Source organism: Rattus norvegicus, chromosome 4 (genome assembly GCF_021556685.1).
Source record: "Rattus norvegicus strain SHRSP/BbbUtx chromosome 4, alternate assembly SHRSP_T2T, whole genome shotgun sequence".
NCBI classification, from domain to species: Eukaryota; Metazoa; Chordata; class Mammalia; order Rodentia; family Muridae; genus Rattus; species Rattus norvegicus.
The window spans coordinates 10,824,718-10,847,578 of NC_141537.1; the positions used below are offsets into that span (position 1 = coordinate 10,824,718).

General features: G+C 51.4%; 1 protein-coding gene and 1 long non-coding RNA gene across 14 annotated transcripts in view; one reads left to right on the forward strand and one right to left on the reverse strand.

Annotated features, from left to right (window-relative positions):
- Positions 1–22,861, forward strand: part of Prkag2 (protein kinase AMP-activated non-catalytic subunit gamma 2) — a 241,050-nt gene that overhangs the window by 93,258 nt on the left and 124,931 nt on the right. For 3 of the 13 annotated variants that reach the window (XM_087658377.1, XM_087658378.1, XM_087658385.1), the window contains exon 1: positions 10,614–11,093. In XM_087658377.1, coding sequence (XP_087514503.1) covers positions 11,000–11,093 — 94 coding nt within the window. In that variant the 5' untranslated portion in view covers positions 10,614–10,999. 13 annotated transcript variants of the gene reach the window in all.
- LOC102554253 (uncharacterized) lies at positions 17,028–21,364 on the reverse strand. The gene is made up of 3 exons (XR_015686287.1): positions 21,126–21,364; positions 18,085–18,602; positions 17,028–17,831 (listed from the first exon to the last, which is right to left on the reverse strand). It is a non-coding gene; the product is annotated as an uncharacterized LOC102554253 (long non-coding RNA).

A 22,861-nucleotide genomic window follows, 5' to 3' on the forward strand; every position in this document is an offset into this window, starting at 1 on the left:
TCTCTTCTCCAAGTAATGTTTTGGCCATCTCGTGACTGTCTGGTGGCATAACAGCGTTAGCCACTTCATTACTGATGGTGGTAAACAACACTTAGGAAGAAGGCCGTGGCCCTGCCAATGCTGCCTGCCGCTGGGGTGCCATTGCTTCTAGGGCCTCTCAACAGATCGATTGCAGACAATTCAATCCTTGTGAATGGGGGAGGAGTCGAACAATGATGGTCTGTCTCCACAGCAAGACGCTACATGATGGCGAAAAGTAGACTATCGAAATAAGATAGTCAAAGAAATAGAGGCCAACATCTAGCACAAACGCATTTACCGCTGTGAGAAATACAGATACAGGAGAACTTAGACTTGTTTCTCCCAGAATGTGTGGATTTAACCTACCTTTGTGTAACACAGTGCCTCTGCAGTTTTAGAGTACACAGTAGAGGACATGAAGTGCATTCCCAGCACTGTAGTCAGCCCTCAATCTGAGGGCTGTCTCACCAGTGTTGCCGTGACAGAGCGCCTGGCGTGGGTAACTAAGGAGACAAGGCTTCCTTTGGTCAATGATTGCAGAGGTGCCTGTCTGTGGCTGCTTCAGGCCTGTGGCGACACACATAGTGACTTTAAAGTGAACTTGCTGAGGAAGGACCAGACAGTTTCTGGAGAGGATGTGCTGGGCACGTGATGGTGGAGACTTCTCACTCCATGATGTTCAGGAAGGAAGCAGAGAAGACCTGGGTCTCCATGTTCCCTTCAAGGGCACACCACCAGTGACCTCAGCCCCCACTTCCCAATGGTATCGCAGCAATAAACCCCCAGGGAACACTGATGACCCAGTAATTACCCCAAACCTCATCCACTCTCCATCCCTCTACTCCCAGAATCTGGCAAGTTCAATCTCCTTTTGTCTCTGGCTTTGCCTGTCCGGGGGTTTTTATAAAAATGGAATCATAATGCAACCGGCTCCTCATACTTTACCTTTCATTTGGAAATTGCACACATTTTCCATGACTTCATGCTTTTCCTGGTTGAATAATATTCCCCTGCATAGATATACCACATTTTTTCACCCACTCATCCGGCGATGAAGGTTGAGGCTGTTTTTCCCCCTTGGACTAGTTTTGTGACTAGTGCTCTGTGAACATTTGTGTGCAGGCTGCTCTAATCTCTGCCTTCAGTTCTTTCGGGTCGATAGCCAGGAGTAGGTTACACAGGACTCTCATATTTAACGTAACTTGCTGAGGAAGGGCCAAACCAAATTGTTTCCATGACAGAAGTGGTATTTCCACATTCTCGGGAGTGTTACGGCTCTGTCTTCTCCATCTCTGTCAATAGAAGCTGTTCACACTTGTGGTTAGGATTTGTGCTGCCCATGAGTATTTTCTCAAGCATGTGTGTGGCCCTGTTGCTCTTCTTTGGGGGAAGTGTCTGATGAAGCTTCCTCCCCTTTTCCCATTCAAGATTCATTGAGAGAGGGGAAGGGGAGGGGGACAGTTTGTGTTTATACGTGCCACATGCATGCAAGGCCAGAAAAGGGCTTCGGATTCCCCCAAACTGCAGTTAGAGGGAGTCATGAGCCACCTGGGGTGATGCTGGGAACAGAACTCAGGACCTCTGAAAGAGCAGCTAGCGTTCTTAACCACTGAGCCATCTCCAGCCCCTCCTGCCTGTTTTAAACTGTGTTGTCTTTTTTCTGCCTGGTTTGTGGGAATTCCAAAGAGTGAATATCTTGCAAATATTTATTTTCTCCTCTGTGCGTCGCCTTTACTTTCTTGATGAAACCCTTTGACTCTCACAAAAGTTTGGCTGAACGTGTTGTGCTTGGCGCTCGCTCCGTGTTGTCATGTAAACTCGTAAAAGTGAAGGATGTGGGGAGGATGGAGGAGGTGGGTGCCGGTGATTACAGTTCTCGAAGGTATGACCCTAAGATGGCGACGGAGGGGCAGGTGGCACAGTGAGGTCAGGCATGGGCAGTGGGGACAGCAGTTGCTGTCAGCATCAGTGCTTCATGCCCTGCAGCTTACGGGATGTTTCTGCCACATTGTCTTTCGTGATCCCTTTAAGACCCGGATGGGCTGAGCCCGCTGTGTAATCAGCATGTTACACGGAAGTGTAGGAAATCACTCAAGGTGGCAGGCTTGTGCGCGGACCCAGATTTCTCTTGGGTTGTAGCTGATCTGAAGGCTAAACTGTTCCCCAGTCGCCTCATTCGAGCCCGAATTTCAGGTTGAGAAGAAACCAAGGCAGCCCTCAGTTCAGACCTCACATTCTGACCTCCAGTTCATTGTATTCCCAAGTGGACGGGGGCAGCAGCAGTTGGGGTCCTTCGGGTGAACGCCAGGCCCTAGAAAAAGGCATCCCTGCCCAGGTGAGGCTGGGCCAGCCAGAGCCTGGAACTTGGAGCTCATCTCCACGCTACAACAGGGGCCTGTTCCTAGCACACTTTGCCTCTTTAATCAGAATATCTGATGTTTGGCCTTTAGATCGACTGCTCCAGGGCCCTCTGCCCCCAGGATCTGTCCTGTGGGCCATGAACAGCTGATCTTTGTCCTTCCTTACTGCTTATCTTTGGGACTTTTGGAGCCTTGGGCCTGATAGACTTTTATAGAGCTCTTGATGAGCAGGGACCCGTCAACTCCAGAATACAAGGAAGGGCCACAAGAAAGAACTGAATGAGGCCCCCAAGGGCCTGCATGGGTGCAGGATACCCCTTCAAGACTCAGAGATTTCGTGCTTTCTGGCTCCTACATTTTAGCTGAAAATGATTGCGGCATAAGCTTTCGCTTCTCTTTACGTTTGTGCGTGAGTGCACACTCCACTGGTGTGTGTGCAGAGGCCAGAGGTCAATACAGCCGTCGTCCTCTGTGTCTGCCTGCTCTATTTCCCTGAGAGAGGATATCTCACTGAACCAAGCTTCCTCTCAGTGTTGGTTCAGCTAGACTGGCCACCAGCCAATCCCCGCAATCCTCCTGCCTTGGCCCTCGCCACGTGGCTGGCGTTTTATGCAGCCCGGGGATCCTATCCCAGACCCATTTACGCTTACACAGCAAGCCCTCAGCGCCTCTCTGTGTTTTTAATGGTAGGATTCCCTGTGGCCACTATCAGATCTTAGTGGGCTTAGATGTCACTGCTGTGAGCAGAGCTGGGTGAGCCGAGGTGGCTCATCTTTGCCAACACAAACACTCTCTTGTCACTCACATTCCCCCACTCTCGCCTGTCCCCCCAGGCGCCACCCCAGGCGCCACGAGGGTAGGTGTGACCGATCCTGAGTGTGCTGGAGTGACTCGGTACCACATGGTGGCTTGAGTCAGGTGGGGAAGGCCGTCAGAGGTGTGACTCAGACACAGCCCCTGATGGAGGAATAAGGGAAGCTCCAAGGGCGAGTTCACTCAGAGCTAAGCAGCAGCAACTCGACCTTTATAACTCTCGGCGAAACATGACACACACGCACTATTTCGCAACCAGCAGGAGTGTTCTCGCCAGTGTGCATACTGCACCCTGCTCCAAGGGAATCTGAAACTCACACCCCAAGGTTGTGATTGGCAGCAGCCTCTCAGGGACCTGGGCAGTTTTCAGGCCCTGTGAGGGTCACAGCCCTCACAGGGCTGACAGTGAGATTTCTGTTGGTGTGTCCTCAGTTGCCTTCCCCACTGCAGAGAAGCCGCCACTAGGTCCTGACTGTACTTGGACAGTGACGCAGGCCAAGGATTCCAGCTCTCTTCCCGGTCTCTCCGGAGTTCCGGAGGCTCCAATGAACCTCTGTCCCTAGATGTCACTAATTGAACGGTAGCAGCTGGCCTCCTCCTCCTCCTGAAATCATAGGAAAGTGCTTTGGGGCATTCTCTCCACACAGGATGCATGGACAGTGTCACCTACCGGGCAAGCTGTGACCTCTTGGTGGTTGGGCTGGCCCTGGGACTTGTGGGTCCCAGGCCTCAGCAGCGGTATAGTAGCAGGAGAGACACCCTTCTCAGGAATGGATTAAGGTGCCCATGGAGAGATGGTGCACCTCGAGTCTCAAATGCTTCTCTCCCCTCTAGGTCCTCACAGTTTTAGTTACGTCTGTCGTGTCGTCCAGAGTGTTTCAGTGGTCCTGAGGGCTTAAGGGCTTTTCCGAAATGTAATTTTAATCCAAGGACCGTCTCTGTGGATGTTCCACAGGCCTCCAGACAGCAAAAGGATGAAACTGTCCCTGAGCATGTGACATGATGAGGATCTTAGTGTCCCAGCTACAGTCACGTGTGGAGGGAGTCCCTTCCTGTAGTGGAGATTGAGAAGCCACTATAGTATTGGCCAGTTCTGGATAGACCCCCAACCTGGAGTCTAAAATAAGCCTAGCTTAATGGACAAGCGAGTGTCTCTATATAGGTCTTAGCATGTCTCCCGTGTGTGGGAACATAGTCACCATCAGGGACTCTCTAAGGATCGAATTCACATGATTTACACACAGAGTCACGGGGGTGGGAGGCATTCGGGACTAGATCAATGCATTCACTAGACCCACAGTGCAGAGGTGTGGTCTGTGGTCTGAGCTGCCCCCAGGGCGTGAGAACACCCCTCCTATGTACACTGGAGTACAGTACTGAGCCCCTCTCCTGTCTACAGTTCCTTCGACTGCCATCTGTGAACTAGGACTGCTCCTTCACTGCCGTCTATTGAATAGTCAGTCTTTCAACTGTTTTGCTGCACTAGACCGTGTGGCTCCAGGACAGTCAGCCTATGCATTCCCTAGGGACAGGCCATGCTGTCCCCAGGAAGCAATAATAGACCTAGTGGCATTCATCACACCTATAAAACCTGCACGTTCTGGTTAAGAAGACCTGAGCCTGGGTGTGCCTGTATCCTAGTGCTGAAGAAACAGAGACAGGAGAACCCTTGGAGCTTACTGGACGGCTAGCCTGGCTAAAGTGAGCTTCTGGTTCAGTGAAAGAGCCTCTACCAAAACCTAAGGTCAAGTGCTGTTGCTTCACATGCAGAGAAACAGAAAGAACAGATAGGAAAGAGTAAGTGCTGGTAGCCGGGCAGTGGCACAGCCCTTTAATCCCAGCACTCAGACACAGAGGCAGAGGCAGAGGCAGGCCGGTCTCTTGGTTCAAGGCCAACCTGGTCTACAGAGTGAGTTCCAGGACAGCCAGGGATACAGGGAAACCTGTCTTGAAAAATCAAGAGGAGGAGGAAGAGGAGGAGGAGGAGGAGGAGGAGGAAGAGGAGGAAGAGGAAGAAGAGGAAGAAGAGGGGGAGGAGGAGGAGGACCACCGTGGCACCCTGTGGCCCACTGCAGTGAGTACTTGACTGCAGAGAGCTGCTACCGTCCCTTTCTGGGCTCCAGCACAGTGAGCCTGTGCCTTCCCCGGGGACAGGCCATGCTATTCCCAGGAAGCTCCACCTATTTCCCTGGCCCACTTGGCTGCTGCTGAGCCACCTGCAAGGTCTCCACCAGTGGGTACTTGTTCTGTTTCTTGTATGTGGTGGGATCCTGTGAGCACCACACTTTCAGGCTAGCTAGAGAGAAAATCAGCATACGACGGTATGACCTGCAAGTAAGAGATACTCCAGGGTTGAGGACTTCAGTAATCCTTCTTGATGCTCAGTGCAGATGTCTAGCTGGGAATCAAAGCCAGCAGCAATGGTGAGAATGCATATGGATGCACCCACTGGGCTGGGCCCTACGGTCCACTCACCCTGCGTTCGTGTGTTCATTTGTGCATTTCTGTGATGGTGGGCTCCATTTAGAAAGGGAAGCTTCCTGGCTGAGGAGTGAGAATTGCAGTTATTTCTGAAGCTTTGCAGCAAAGAAATGTGTGCTAGTATGTGTGTGTTTGTGTGTGTGTGTGTGTGCACTCAAGTGTGTTTGTGTGTGTACATGTGTGTGTGTGTGTGTTTGTGCACACATGTATGTGTGTGTGTTTGCTCGGTTCATTCATTTACCTGCAAACTTGATGTTTCATTCTTCTTTACAGCTGACTGGTATTCCTCTGTGAATATGCACCACATTTTCATTATCCCAACACCCGTTGAAAGACATTTCACTTTTAGGGACTCTTTGTTTTCATTTCCTGGCTATCATGATTAGGGTAGCAATGGATATTGCTAGGAAGTATCTATGGAGTATGATGTATGGCTTAGGGGACATGGTTGAAAGAGAAGGTAGAAAATCCAGGAGGTCTGCTGTGAAGCAGTCTCTCCTAGAATTGGCTGCAGCAGAAACAAGAGAGGAGCAAAGACAGCACTGAAGGCCACAATTCTGTGGGAGGCGGACAGTTCCACGGGGTCCCACACCCTAGACAAAGAACCACAGACCACTGATGACTGCTGGGAGAGGAGCGCCAGCCTCTCCCAGTAATGAGCCCCCTTTATGGCTATGTAATAGCAAGCGGTCAGACCAGAACCATATACATGCAAACCAACATGGACTCAGCCGGTTGCATCTCTCTCTCTCTCTCTCTCTCTCTCTCTCTCTCTCTCTCTCTCTCTCTCTCTCTCTCTCTCTGTGTGTGTGTGTGTGTGTGTGTGTGTGTGTGTGTGTGTGTGTGTGTGTGTTTAACAATTTTAGGGGGTTAGAGGGGAGGATGCCTGGGAGTGGCTGGAGTAGTAAGGGGAATCAGGAGAGTGATATAATCCTATTTTAATTAAAAATGTGTTAATTTTTTAAAGAATACATATAAAATTAAACCTTACCATTATGGGCCGGGAAGGTGACCCAGTGGTTAAGGCACCTCCTGTGCAAGCAGAGTTTGGATCCCCAAGATTCGTGTAAATGGGGGGTGCTGTGGTGGCCTGGCTATAATTCCAGCCTCAGAAGGCAGAGACAGGACCCCAGAGCAAGCTGGGTAATGAGACTAGCTTTATCGGTGAGCTCTGGGTTTGATTGTGAGACCACCCTTCCCCCTCAGAGAAGGTGGAAGAGCTATTGAGTATGACTGCCAACCCCAACCTGGTGCTTTTACATCTATACACACGAGCACACACCTTGACACACGTGCACTCACAACATGCAAAATATCTTTGCATGTGGGCACGAATGCACTCAGACACACACACACACACACACACACACACACACACACACACAGTAGAACCACTTAGCATTACACCTCTGTACAAATCCTACAGAACTGGTGTTAAGGTTGGTATTCCAAGGGGTCTGTTGTCCCCAACCTGACTCCTGTTGCTGGCTTCCTACAGTTTTAAAGGCATGATCTCTAAAGACTTGGGCCACTGTAGAATATAGCTTCATCCTGTGAGCTTGCCCATCTTTCTGTGCAATGCTTCTCTCTCCTAAAACTGCCTTGTGTAGGCATTCATGACAGGCCAAAACAGCTCAGGCTGAACCTTGTCGGTTCCTCTTCAACCCCCTCAGTGGCAGCCAGTAACCCTGAAGGACAAGGAATTCTTTTTTTCCTTCACCTGATTGGTTGCATTCTTAAATTCCTCAACAAAGACTCCAAATGACCCCGTGGAGTAAATTCAGAGTGAAGCCCAGAGCTAGGCTGCCTCAGTGAGTTCTAGTCCCAGTGAACAGAGGAAGTGTGCACTCCTCGCCCGTGCTCAGTCACCTAGACACCCCCAAGTACTGTTCTTCTTGGGATTTCACAGTTCACCTGCAAGCCAGGTCAGCAACCCGTGCCTTGTCACGGCTCCAGTAAGGATATTTAGTCCGGTAAGGACGCAAATCAAGGTTTTCAAGGTTGGCTCTTATGCCTTTAAACTTTCAGGCCTGAAGGTCAAAGGTGAATGTAAGAATGTAAACTCTTGCCTATTCTCTTCCTTCCAAGGAACTCACTGAGGCAGAGCCTGGGGGACAATGACCTTGGGCCCTGATGTTGTATTGTGTACATGCATGCACGTTCAGACTTCCCTGAGTCGGGTCCAAGTCCATGCCTCTGTCCTGACTTGTCATCTGTGTGACCCCCACCAGGCTGCCCCGTGATGCTCCGCTATTTGGCTTTAAAGGACACACTATTGGCAGCTGCCCTTCAGCCTTTATAGGGGCAAACCAAATAACTGCCAAGTTGCCCAGTGCCTTGCTTGGCTTAGGAGAGACTCTTGGTAAATGGCAGTTATTCTTTTGATAATGAAAATGCCATTCTTGGAGAACAGGAGTGTCTTTGAGTGGCTTACAGCACCCAAATCCCCTCAATCAGCAGCTGCCTAGAACATTCCCCCACTTTAATCACCACGCGCAGAGTGAATGTCCAGATAACCCAAGTCCATCTGGCCTGCTTCTGCCATCCATGCCCGCCTCCCGTGACTGATCTTCTCCTCCTGGACTGAAACTCACTTGCTCTCCCCACATACTCTGCTTCTCTTCTAGCTTAAGAATCTTCTAGTGGAAGAAGATGGCTCAGTCACAGAATTGTTGTCCCAGAGGCATAGGGACCACAGTCTGGATCCCCAGAACGCATATCCAAAGCTGGACCCAGTCCCATGCTCAGCATCCCCACACCAAGGAGGTGGGACTGGGTCTCACTGACAGCCTCCCAGTCCCAGTCTTTGGGGTAATTACAGACCGAAGGTTCAATGAGAGACCCTGTCTCAAAAAGTAAAGTGGAAAGCAATTGAGGATAGAAGCCCTCCTCATTCTGAGTAGAGACAACAGGAGAGAAGCTGATACCACAGCCTCCTGATCCATTGTCAATGGCTGGATAGGCCACCATGGACAGAGATGGGCAGAGGTAGTATGGTGAGGGGCAGACCCAAGAAAATAGGCAGCCACTGCACTCCACAGCCTGAGGGTCTTGTGGGTATGAGACAGCAAGTGTGTGCCCCCGTCTGCTCTGCACTCAGCCAAAGGGAGGCCCTGGGAACAGCAGATCTGGGGCAGGAGCCGAGACTCCATGGTCCTCTCCTGGTGCTACTTGTCTGGCTGTGACTACTGAAGGGAGGGATTTCAGTTCATCGTGGTGGGGAGAGCACACGGTGGGGATGTGAGGCTTTGTTCATGTGACATGGGCCAGCAACAGACAAAGTGGATCCGAACCAGAACAAAGACTCACCCTTAGTGACTTAATTCCACCAGCTAAACCCCAAAACCCAGAGGGGCCTCAACTTCCCCAAACAGTCCTGCTAGCTGGAGACCAAGTGTGAGGGGCAGCCACATTCAAACCTTAGCACCCTTACCGTGACATCCTGGACTCCCCTCATCATGGCCTCTTAACAAACTCCCTCAAGCTTGCACTGCAGCCTGTGACTCTAGCTAGGGGTCCATTGTTCTCTTGTCTAAACAGTGAGCAGAGGAGAGCCAAACTGCCAGAGAGTGACAAACCCACAAAGAGCGGGCAGGCCTGAGCTCATGGTGGCTTCTTGTGGGCTTGGGCCCTCCTCACAAGTTGAATCCCTCGCCCGTCTCCCTCTATCCCCTCACTAACTGCTGCCCTATTAGATAACAAAAATCACACAGGCATCAGTTGTTTTTCAAGGTGATACCATCTAATCGGGGAGCTGAGAAAATCCAAGTCAATCAGCCTCAGGCTGAGGTCCATGTAACTAATTTTGGTGTAAGTGGTTATTTGCGGGAGAAGCCACACAAATATTATTACCACTAGTTCTGGTTATTGGAATTTGATTTCAAAAATTGTGTGTGTGCGTGTGTGCGCACGCGTGTGTGTGTGTGTGTGTGTGTGTGTGTGTGTGTGTGTGTGTGTGTGTGTATGTGTACATGTGGGATTGTGCTTGTGAGTGCAGGTGCCTATGGAGGTCAAAAGAAGGTGTCTGATTCCCCTGGGGCTGGAGTAGTAGTAACAACTGTGATCTTCCTGCCACCAGAACTGAGCTCAGGTACTGTCAACGAGCAGTGCATGAAATGCGTGCTCACGACCACTGAGCCGTCCATCTCTCTGCCCTGACTGTTAGAGCTGAGGCCCTGCTATTGCCCGGTGTCACCCTGGCTAGCAAAGGTGGAACACAGATAGAAGAGACTTCCTCACGGTCAGGAGGCTGATCAGTAACAGAGCAAGTAACTTTTCTTCAGGAAAAGCTATCAGGAGAGAAACAAACCAAGCTCATTTCCCTCTCTGGTGTTTCACCCTCTTACTTATGCTACTCGGATGAACTAAAGGGTTTGTGCTTTGTCAGATCACACATTAGGCTTGCGGTGGATGAAATTAGTGTTGGAGTCTCCTCTCTGCCATAGTTGGCTGCAGGAGCAGTCCCAGCCCCATCCTGAGCCTCGATTTCCCCATCTGCAATAGGAGAACTTGAGTGAGATGCCCTCCGAAATCTGAGTTCTGTTGCACAGTTCTTGGCAGTCAGGCTCCAGGCTTGCTCGAGACCTTCTGCTGAATCCTAGGGTGATCCTGTCTCTGCTCAATCTTTCTGTGTTCCCTAGAGGAGAGAGGACCAAAGAAGATCCAGCAGTGTCTGGCTAGCCTTGTGCTCTCCGGGCTTCTAGCTCTCAGAGTCCCGACGCACATGCATCAAAATAGTTGTGTGATGTCATGTCATAATGGAATGTGTTCTGGCCAATTGGTGCCAAGAATTGTCTGTACAGGGTGGTTTCCTTTTACAGTCTTCTTAAAGAGACATCACGCAGATCTGCACATGACTCGCAGGCTAGTGCCGGTTCTGCCTACTTGGGCTCTCCTCCCACTTTAAGTTTAAAGAGAGTAAATAACCCGGAGCTTGTCAGTGAGCCGGCAACCTTAACTACATAAACAGATCCCCTGCAAGGTTCTGTACAGGCCTCCAGTGGCTGCTTGTCTACTTACGGACAGGCGAGACTGACACTGCCCGGGAGAGAGGTGCGGCCAGTCAGGACTGCTTTGCTCAGGAGTCTCGGGGACCTGAGCAGGAACTGTAAAGGGAGTCCCTGTGTGGCTGCTAGGCTGGTCCCGGAGCGTGACCTGAATCTCATACTACTCTGAGAGATATTGTCTGGGATCACAGTTTGACTGCCTCTCAGCAGTGGTGAACTGTGGCTCGCAGGTATCCTGTACCTGCCAGCCGAGGCTCACACTGGTTCTTCAAGTTCTGATATGCTCACCTATCACCGCTTCTGTGGCCACGGTGACTCATGAAGCGCTTTGGAAGTCTGAGGGGCAACAAGAAACCCAAGGACCAAAGCCGAAGCACCCAGCGGCGCCAGTCGGAACCCCATGGCCTTTTTGGTAGGATCCTGTCCTTTCTGTTTCTCTGATGACCTCCCGTGATGTGTATGTGCATGTGTATGCATGCATACACATGTGCCTGTGTACTACATGTGAGCGTGGCCAGCTCTGCTCCTTGCTCTGGGTAAAATAGCCCTGAGGCAGTGTTTAAGGAGAAAGAGCGACTGCTAACTACTGGCCATGCTGCTCCCAGGATCTGCCCGGCCAGCCACTCTTTCTAAAGCTGTTTCCTTCTTCCAGCCCACCTGGCACCGTGTGGTTTAGGGATCAGTTGGGGTTGTTACTGGCTTAGGGAAAGCAGTAGGTTGCAAAAGAGCAAGGGCAAGTCTGAACTGTGAGGTTGCATTGTTGCAAATGAAACGTGCGCAGAGAGAGGAGGGGAGGCAAGAGACCTGCTGGACCGAGGGTGACTTCTCCCTTGGGGAGAAGCGGCTTCTGGGACCTGCTGCCTCAGGTTTATGAGACTGGGATCAGCTGCTGGTCACGTATCTGTGGTTCAGCTCAGGGACCTGCTATGGTGGCAGCTTGTGTGTTCTGTTCAGATGGAGCTATACAGGTGGAACGCAAGTTTCTTTACTTCATAGGGACCTGGATGCTACCTGACCACGCGACCTCAAATGGTAGCTGTCACGTCTTAATCTGAGACTGGGGCCGGAGGTTGACTCCACTATTAGAGTACTTGCCTAGCATGTGTAAGTCGTGGGTTTGATCCCCAGCTCTGAGTAAAACCGGGCGTGGGGACACAGCTGAAATCTCAGCACTCGGCAACTGGAGGCAGGAGGGCGAGAGGCCGGTGTCATCCTTGGTTATATGTCAAGTTCAAGGCCAGCTGCATGAGACCCTGTCTCAAAAATAAGTGGAATGTGATATTTCAAGTGGTAGAAATTCATTTGTCGTGGATATAGTAGCATCATGACTTTAGCAGGTCATCTAGGCAGTGAACAGAAGGTAGGTGAGGTGAAAGTAAAGGAGATTCTGTCTGCCTGTACCTCCTACTGTAGCGGATGCGTCGAAGCCCTGAGAGCCTCGAGGTCTGAGGGGGGCCAGCATGGGGATGGGGGCTTCTGAGTCAAGCGGTTTTCAGTTCTCATTGGAAGGAAAAAATAAGTCTGCAAAATGAACTGAAGAGGAGAATGCCATTTAGTGCTGGGGGGATTATAGAGGGATGGGGTGCCTGACCCAGCAGTGGGGGAGGGAAGGACGACTGGACCAGAGTCAGTGATTCGTCTAAAAACAAGATGTTCATTTTAGATAGCAAAGATGTAAACACTCATTTACTACAGAGTTAAATCTGACCCTGTTATTGAACAAAAAGTCTAGCTTTGCTAGTGGGGACAGGCAAGCAGGCCTGTTATTAAATGCCCGGTGTGTGCCAGTCAGTGGTTTCTGCCCTGGTGTGTGCGAACTGGCTGTTTTCCCATCTCCTGAACTGTCGAGGTCAGAAATAATACTCCACCAAGTATCATAAGAGCTTGCATGCAAAGGCCGGCTCTGCCCTTGGGTCAGGGCCGTGGGGTTTCTCCAGAGGAAGCTCTGGAGCTTGCAGAACAAGTGCAGACCCACCTCCCTTCTCAGGCTATGCTGTGGTCAGTTGCCAGGGCCCTGGGGTCCAGGTTTCCCCATTAGTTAGCATCACACTGGAGTAAGAGCTGGGCACCTCCTCCATCATGCCAGGCCTGGGCCCCTGAATGAAGGGGAAGGGCCACGAGTTATAGAGGAAGCTTACGTCCAACTCAGCTGGGCTAACTCAGCCCACTCCGTCTAACTCTTCACTCACGATATCCTGGTCTCTCCAGAAATGTGCCCCCCGCCCCGCCCCGTTCAAACTGTGATCTCTAGCCCTGCCCCTTCTCTGTTTAAAATGGTGGATTCAAAGCACCCCTTTCCAGCGAGGTCTCTCTGGCTGTCGAGGAAGGGCCACTTTGGAGGTTGGTTTTACGTCCTTTCCTCGATGGGGAATTTTACTCAAGTCTTTTCTTCTATGGGAGTTTGAGATGCCTGACCCTGACTTATTCCCTGGGTCCCCAGAGCAAGCCTTAGGCGGCCAGGGCCTGCCTCTTCGGCCCTTTGGCCCTCCTCTGCAGCTGGACCCTTGTCTCAGTTGGGGCTTTCTATTGCCAAGATGAAACATCATGACCGAAAAGCATGTTGGGGAGGAAAAGGTTTATTTGGCTCACACTTCCACATCAAAGTTCATCGCTGAAGGAAGTCAGGACAGGAACCTGGAGGCGGGAGCTGATGCAGAGGCCATGGAGGGTGCTGCTTACTGCAAGTCTTTCCAAGTCTTGTTCGGCCTGCTTTCTTATAGAACCCAGGACCATCAGCCCAGGGATGGCCCCACCCTCCGTGAGCTGCCCCCCCCCCCATCAATCACTAAGAAAATACCCTACAGGCCTGCCTACAGACTGGTCTTTCTTTTTTGGCTTTTCAATATAGTGTTTCTCTGTGTAGCAGCCCTGGCTCTCCTGGAGCTCACTCAGTAGACCAGGCTGGCATCAGACTCAGAGATCTTCCTGCCTCTGCCTCTTAAGTGTGGGATTAAAGGCGTGCGCCTCCGCTGCCTACCCCTACAGCCTGATCTTCAGGGGGCACCTTCCTGAGGTCCCCCCACTCTCAAATGACTTTATAGTTTGTGTCAAGTTAACATAAAAGTACCAAGCACAGCCCTCTTCTGCAGAAACCATCGTCGTCTAACCCCACGCAGAGCGCTCCCTTGTGAGGACAGGATTGCTTCATTTTGTCTCCAGTCAAGTGGCATACTTTCATCTCACACACACACACACACACACACACACACACACACGCGCGCGCGCGCGCGCGTGCGCATACACATGTGTGTGAATCCATAGGTTCACTGACTCACTGGCACACCCCACACTCAGATACGCACCTATGCACACCCGCAAAGCCACACACCTCCACACTGCTGTCGTGAGAGCCTCGAGGCTTTCCAGAACCACAGATGAGGATTAGCAGGGGACTCGGGTCTGCCCGTGGTCACCGAGCCACTGACACAGATTGGGCTGTGGATGGTCTTTCCTCAGGACATTTGAGGCTGTCACTGGCAGGCTGACCACTGGGGAGGATGTTGGAATCCTCTTGGGCAGTTCTGAGTCCTGGGCCCACTGTGAAACTGAGCTGTGGCTACGGCTGCGCCAAGGCAAACCTCCCACATGGAGTTCCCCACTGTGCAGGTCAGACTGGAAATTCTCACATACTCTCCTCTCTCTTTTCTCTTCAGTAGAGAGAGACCCAGATTATGTCAGCAAAGAGCATGTGGTGAGAACATCAGTAATGTAAAAGGGGATCAGGAGGGACGGTACTAACCAGACAAGGGACACGTCAAGCAGCCTCGTCTCACCCTCTGCACTTGTGGGCAGAATTAATAAGGCGTTATTGACATGAGCCCAGCAGGCTCATGCCGTGACTGGGAGAAGCATCATTCGAGTCTTCCCTGTCAGGTGCTCCCCGATACACCCTGCTGCCCAGCTGTCGGGTCCCATTCACACAGCACAGCGCCTTGACTGCATACAGCCCCACGAGAACATCAAAAGCTCTGCCTCAGAGGCCAAGGCTGGGGAGGAAGGTCTGCCTTCGGCCTGTTCTGTCCTTTTCTCACAACACCCACTCCATCTTGGTCCTCACTCTGTCTTTGTAGCCCTTTCCCCCCACCACTGCTCCCACCTGGCCCTGGCTTCCAGTGTCCTGAGTGAATTTGCCATGAGTACCCCAACACAGTTTCAGTCACACACAGGAGCACATGTACAGTGGAAGGCACTTCCAGGCCCCACCATCACCCACATCCTGCCAGTTTCACTGCATCCACTCTGCTGCCTCAGAGGATGAAGAAGCAAAAGTCAGTCCTGTGTGGGACGCACAGCCCCGTGAGATAAAGTGCTAGCAGTCAGACCTGAGGGCCTGCGTTCAGAGCCTCGGTACCTGCATAACAGCAAGGTGTGGTGCACGGGGTGGGGTGGGGCAGGGGACAGGCAGGTCCATGGTGTTCAGTCCAGCCAAATCTGTGAGCTCCAGGTTCTGCGGAGAGACCCTGTCCCAGAAACTAAGGTGGTGAACGACCCTTGGCCTCTGACCTTCCTCACCACACATAACAGTGGAACCGTGCAGTGTTCATCCCTGTGTGAAGGACTTGTTTTGACAGAAGGGTGGGGTTTTTGATGTAAGGCAGGGTCTCAGTGCCATCTGAAAGGAGGGTGAAGTATCGGCTCTTGGACTGTGACCACAGCGGGGAGCCAGTGTGTGGTCAAAACCTCCTGCCAAGTGGAAAGATCCAGGCCGTGCAGAAGTAAGACTCAGGGTTCCTAGGACCATGTGCAGGCCAGTGCAGCAGGGCAGAAGGAAGCAGAGGGCTCAAACACCATGTCGGATCCTCAAGCAGGACTCTGCATCCACGCGAGGTGCCCTGAGTGTCTGGCTGAGGTACTGAGGCTGTGAATTCTGGCTAAAGCTGCAGTGGGGAGAAGGCTGAGCCATGTACCCTGCAAGCCTGTCTCTGCAAGCCTGTCTCTGCCGGACCACACAGAAGACTGTAGACACAGTGAGCGCATTTATTAGGACGAGTACCTCCCTAGGAGGGCAGCGACACTTCGGGTCAGTGGAGCCCTGTCTGGGACCAGGAGTCACCCCTGCCCACTCAGACATGCCCATCTCTAGTTTGTGAACCCAGTGGGGCCAGGCCCAGCTCCCGTCCACCTCATTCTGGCTTGCCATATGTGGGCCCCATTTCCCTGCAGAACCAGTCCACACGCAGCTTGGTTGGGGAACGGGCCAACCTCAGATTTAGTTCTTCCCGAGAGGCTGAGTCACTCAGTCAGTGGCAAGGAGCAGAGTAGCTGTGGCATCTCTCAGGCAATTCGGCCGGAGCACCTCAGGGCAGTGATGGCTAGAGAGCCAAGGAAAGGCGGAGAGGAGACAAGGGCAGGGTGGTCTTTCTTGTTCCTGTTCCCATCCCAGGTGCCCAAAGACATCGCTCTGTCCAGAGCATTGTGCAGGTCAGGAGGATGAAACTGACCCACAGAGAAGGAGGAGGAGGAGGAGGAGGAGGAGGAGGAGGAGGAGGAGGAGGAGGAGGAGGAGGAGGAGGAGGAGGAGGAGGAGGAATAGAGGATTGGGGTGAGGATATTGGAGTTAGGAAATGGTATGAGTTCAGGAGATGCCTGCCTCTCAGGGTTCCATGGTTCAGAGCTTGGGCTAACACCTGGCTCGAGCCACAGTCCATCCCTGATCCTGTTACTACAACCTTTGAGATAAACCTGGTCAACAGAGAGCCATGTATCCAAGATGATCACCCGGTCCCCAGTGCCTTGGAAAACACAAGAGCTCAGTTCCCGCAGAGAGCAAGCGGGATCCATCCTCCTGTGGTCATCTGTGCTCCAGGAATTGAGAAGGGAAAACATGAGAATTCCGAATACTCTAAAGAACAAGTCAACACTGAGTGTTCTCGGAGGCCTGGATGACCCCTCACACCACCCTGTATCCTTGGCTCCAAGCCTCCGTGGGTACTGCTGATTTCCCCTAACTTCTTAGGCAAGCGCTGGGTGCTGTTCTAGCCTCCCCAAAGATCCCAGTCATGATTGGCTCGGCTTGGAGTCGGCTTCTCAGGAGAAGGTCATTATAAGTAGTGAGTGGATGGGCTCAGGCTCAGGGCACAGGGCTGGGAGTCCTGCTATAGCAGGAAGCAGGTGAGGGGCCGCAGATGAGTTCTCAAGGAAGCTTTGGTGACTCGGGGCTTGAGGTGCTTGAGGGCCCCCCATTATAGATAGATAGACCAGGAAGGGATAACACAAACAAAGGCTGATTTCCTAAGTCAGAGAGAACACTTACAAGGCTGAGCATAAGTCAGCCTTCCCAGGGCCTTCCTAAAATAACTCACGTAACATCTACTTCTTTCTGTCAATGCGAACTAGAAAATAACAATTATCAAATAAGAGAATAGTTTATTCTGAGCACAAACAGGAGACATCATGGTGTGGAACACAGACGCAGGTTACCCCAGAATGGCATTGGTCCCCAGAGGGATGACGGAGGCTTTTACAGTCCCAAAAGAAAGGTGGCCGGTCTGTCCAGGAGTTGGGCTACAGAGAGATAGGGAATCTCTCCTCTAGGACTTTAATGCAGTCTTCAGCTGGGTGGAGACACTTTCTTTTGGAAGCAGGTACCCGCCCATTCCTAGCCTCGAGGTTGGAAGGGGTGAGCAAGAGGTCCAACAGCCCAGCATATATTTTAGGGTCTTATCCAGCAGTCACAAAAATTCCAGGTCAGAGGCAAAACCTAGTAATAGATGACTGCCATTGGGGGCCAGACACCACCCAATACAGCCTTGGCCTTTTATTGATTGCTTTCAGATAGGGTCTCATTATCTGATTCATTCCTGTCTCAGATGGACTCAGATCACAGGTGTTTGCCAAGCCACGCAGTGAACCTTGTTCTTTTGAACCCATCTCACCATAAGGCTGTGATGCCCCCACTCAGCAAGTGGCAGACCATCTAGAAGGTCTTACACAAAGGCAGGCTCTTTAGAGAATTAATCCACACTTCTTCCCTGGAACCTTCAGTTTGCTGGGAGTCAAGCCAGAAAGAGCCCTTGGCTGCGGAATTCAGAGTTGCTGCTCCTGTGGGCAGGAGTGAAGTGCTCTTCTTCCTGCTTCTGTGAGAGAAGTTCTCGGAGGCAATCTCGGTGACGGGGAGGCCCAGCATGGGTCTTTGAGGGACTCTCAGGAGCTTCAGAATAATACAAATAAGCACATGCTCACCCAGATGCATTTCTGTCGCCCAGCATTTTATTTTGTATGTAATGTATGTATGTAAGTAGATGGCAGGTATATAGATGAATGAATCATGGATGGATGGACGGACGGATGGATGGATGGATGGATTTTTATGATATGATAGACACTGATAGCTGTCCTAGTGTGGTTTTTATTGCTGTGGTCAGCATTATGACCAAAAGCAGGAAAGGGTTTATTTGACTTACGTGTCTTAACCACGGTCCATTACTGAGGGAACTCAGGGCAGGAATCTTGAGCCGAGACTGAGGCAGAGGCCATGGAAGAGTGCTGTGTACTGACTTGCTCATCACGACTTGCTGAGTCTGCTTTCTTATACAACTGAGGACCACCTGCCCAGGGATAGCACCAACCACAGTGGCCTGAGCCCTCCCACTTTGATCACTAAACAAGAAAATGCCCCACAGACTTGTCGTGGGCCCATATGATGGAGACGTTTTTCTCAACTGAAGTTCTTCTTCCCAGATGACTCTAGCTTGTGTCACGTTGACAAAAACAAGAACTAACCGGTGCAATAGTAAAATGTATGGATAGGAATGCATAGAGAGTGAACAGACAGGCGGGCAGCATGGAGACAGACAGATGATAGATGGTGTCTTGGTTTCCTTTCCATTGTCATGAAGAGACGTCATGGCCGAGGCAATTGTGAACTAAAGTGTTTAGTACCGGCTGGCTCGCAGTTTCAGGGGATGGGTCCACGACCATCCTGGAAGAAAGCATGGCATCATTAAGGCAGATTTTGTTCTGGAGAAACAGCTTAGAACTTACATCTGGCCCTGTAGCACCAGGCAGAGGGATGGGGAGGGAGGAGGCGAGAGACCGAGGAACACACTAACTAGGAATGGTGTGGGCTTTTGAAACCTCAAAGCCCATCCATCACCAGTGACACACCTCTGAATTTTTCCCAAACAATTTTACCAAATAAGGACCAGGCATTCAAATATATGAGCCAATAGGGGGCCATTTTTATTCAAACTGCAGATTGGGGGCTAGGTGGGTGGACAGATGGGTGGTGTCTTAGTATTCTGTTGCTGTGAAAAGACACTATGGCCAAGGAAACTGTTACTACAAAAAAAGCATTTAATTGGGGCTGGCTTACAGTTTCAGAAGTTTAGCCCATTATCATGGCAGCGAGCATGGTGGCACACAGGCAGACATGATGCTGGAGAAAGAGCTGAGACTTCTAAATCTGGATCCACAGGCAGCAGAGAGAGAGAACTGCTGAGCCTAGCTTGGACTTCTGAAACCTCAATGCCCACCCCCAAATGACATGCTTCCTTCAGAAAGGCCACACCTCCCCCAATAAGGCCACACCTCCAAATCCTTCTAAGTAGTGCCATTCCACGATGACCAAGCATTTAGATCTATGAGTCTATGGGGGCCTTTATAAATAGATAGGTAGGTAGGTAGGTAGATAGATAGATAGATAGATAGATAGATAGATAGATAGATAGATAGATAGATAGATAGATACACACACACACACACACACACACACACACACACACACACACACACACACACACACTTAGGCACCAGGCAAAAGATAGACAAGACCAGTGGAGAAAGTGGTCCTGAGTCTGGATGGGAGAAAATGACCCTACACCGTCTTCTCTCACACTCAGACAAGATGCTCTGAGCTTGGTGGAGGAGGATGTGAAAATGTTCCACCAGCAAGAGGCAGCCCTGACCTTGATTCTCAGGATGGGACAGATGGTGACATTTAGAGAGAATGAATTGGCTTCCTCCTGGCTGAGAAACACCCTGGGTAGCAAACCACAACCTGGGCCATGTGAGGCCCTTAAGATCCCAGTCTTGGGAACCTCAGACCCCTTCCTCTGGAGCCCTCCCTTCCTGGAGGCAGAGTCCACTCCCCTCCAATGAGCTTTCTCGGGACTGTGCCGTGGGGACGAAAACACTTGGAAATTAAAGGTAAAGACAACAGAGACCAGTGGGTGTTACAGCTAATGCTGAGGATAGTTGTGGATCTTTTGTTTAGTTTTTGTGATGCTAGGGATGAAGCCAGTTCCCGCCCCTTTTGATGGACTTGCATATGGGCCTCCCTGACCAAAGAAGGACCCTCTGCCCCTCCAAGAGTTACCCAGTTCTTACCAAGGGTTGCCCAGAAACCTACCATCTGTATACACAGTACCTAATCGGAGCCCTAGCTCTACACACCTATTCCATGGGGCTCTTGTCACAGAGACCAGGGAAAGCAGGCTGGACAACTCAAGACCCCTTAGGCCCATCAAAACATCCACAGAGGGGCTGGGGATTTAGCTCAGTGGTAGAGCGCTTACCTAGGAAGCGCAAGGCCCTGGGTTCGGTCCCCAGCTCCGAAAAAAAGAACCAAAAAAAAAAAAAAAAAACCAAAAAAAAAACATCCACAGAAACCTGCCTTTGTCTGCTCCACCTTTCTTTGCCTTGGAAACAAAAACCAAGATTCTGCCTAGGGTTTCCTTTCTCCTCTCTTCCTGAGCAGGCCTGGCACTCCCTGTCATGCCCATCCCCTCCATGACTGTGACACACACCTCTTCTTGGGGACTGTCATATGCTGCCTTTCCAATGGAAGCTGCCTCCTCATCCCCTGGTCTCACTACCCCCAAGTCCTCAGAAAACCTGCATTTTAAAACACATCTCCCACTGCCCATAAAGCTAGACATTAATTTTCCTGGCTTCTTTTTCTTACACTTTGAGTGCAGCCTTGTCTCAAGGAGCTCAGCAGGACACACCAAGCAGGCCACAATCCGCACAGAACACAGAAAATATACCCAACTCTTGTGGATGGCACAAGCAGTCTCCAAGTTCATTCTCATCTCCTGGGCTTTAGTCCAGGGTCCCTGGCGGTAGGTGCACACAGAGGCAGCCTTAAAAGGTAGACAGTCTGGGCTGGGGATGTAGCCCAATAGGTAGATAAAAAGCATGCAGAAGGCCTTGGATTCCATTCCCAGCACTGTATAATTATTACTGCTCGTGCCCGTAATCCCAGCAGAGGCAGAAACTGGGAGATCGGGACTTTCAAGGTCATCCTTTGCTACATGGTGAGTTTGAGCATACAGGGGACCTTGACTCAACACATCAACAAAATAATGCACTGTCTCAGCAAAATACCGTTTTCCTCACTGGCCGCCTGCACCCTGCCTGCTACTCTGGGCTTCCCAGCAGTGCACACCAGCCCGCCTCTGCCTATTGTCCAAGATGGATCGGCACCATGTGAGACTCTCCTCACCTGTAATTGAGCTTGGCATCCATTCCCAGTCAGCTCTCCAGCTGTTCCCTCAGTTCCTGGTTTGTACGGTCTCCACTGCCTATGCAACACTCAGGCCCAGCCTGCCCAGGGTACACCATGAGGACAGAAGTGGGAGCCCCCAAGAAGAGGGCCGCTCCACCCTCTAGGGCTGCATCTCGGTCAGGATTTCTCTGTGACTAGGAACCGGAGCAGCACTGGGTTTGCAGCCACTTACTGTCGCTATAGCAACCCCTGACTTACACCAGCCATGCACTAAAAATAGATCATCTCGTCCCTAATATAGAAAAATGAACGAAAATGAAGGTGGGCAGGACCCTCCCCCATCCAGTTCCTAGGACCCAGATCGACTTGGAGAAGCATTGATGTGTCTGCTGGGCTCTCAGTGTGCAGAAAGAACAGGATGGAGGGGACACGATGGAGCTGCTGTGGCTTGGCTCTTCCCCATGTGGGAGCCTTGGCTGTCTTCTGCCTGGTCTGAAGCAAAGCATTTAACAGTAAAGCACAGTTTATCCAAGGTGGGCCATGTGCAGCCATCTGTTCTAGACAGCCTCCTCATGTACCCCAGGCTGGCCCGACCCTCACATCAGTCTCCTGAGTTCTGGGGTTGCTGATGGGCAGCCTTCACCTGGCTTGTTCACTTTTTCAGTCTTAATTCTCCTATGGGTTGGACTTTTTGAAGGCAGGAAGGAGGAGGCAGGACAGACAGACAGCACGAGAGCAGCTAGCGATAGCATCTGAAGTACTGAAGGGCTCGGAGCACTGCGGCACAACTGTCCCCCAGGAGTGAACCTGGAGAAGGAGAATCTTCAGATACTTGAAGGGCCATCCGTCCTCCTGGAGGGGAAGGACTAGTTCGTTCTCTGAGGTCCTGTGGGAAGACAGACCTTACCACTCTAGGGTAACTAATGTCTCAGGATAGTACATGCGGTGGTTCTCGGTGGATTCGATCACATTGTCCAAATCACGAAAGTGTGAAAACATTTCAGCATGCTCGAAGATTGCTCTGGAAGGGACTGTGCAGGAAAGAAGTGGGACCTGTCCGAGTTGTGGCTGTCTGCCTGTTGTATCTGAGTGCAGTTGATGGGTGCTTCCTGCAGGGGAATGAGTCTGTGTCCCCCCGAACAGCTCTCTGCACACAGTGGGTGCACTGTAGCCTGCCTGGCTGTCAGAGGTGGTGTTTTCAAGGTGATGGAAGATGTGGCGAGTGGGGCTCCCCGGAGCCCTGGCTATTGTGGGGCTGGCGTAGTGGTGGACATTTGTGAGTATTCAACAACTGGAGCGTGGTGACTTGGATGATAGAGTGACCCTCCGCCCATGAGCCAGGGACAGCCGGGGGCACCAGGGGGCTTGTATTTGGGCCTTTGTGGGAAACAACCACTGCCAGGAACAGTAGAGAAACAGCCTCCTCCTCTTCTTCTCTCATCCCCCATTTCTTCTTCCTCGTCCTCTTCCTCTCCCTTTTCTCCTCTCTCTGCCTTCTCTCCTCCTTCCTCCTCTTGTTCCATTTCCTCCTCCCCTTTTCCTTCCTCTCCCTCTCCCTGACCTTCATCCTCTTCTCCCTCTCTCCCTCCCTCCCTTCCCTCTCCATCGTGCTCTCCTCCCTCCTCCTCTAACTTCCTTTTTGTGAGCAACAGATAAGAATTTTCCTCATCACCTGGAGCTCGACAGCCCGACAGTACCAAGCACACTCTCATTGTGGTGCACAGCAGCCTAAC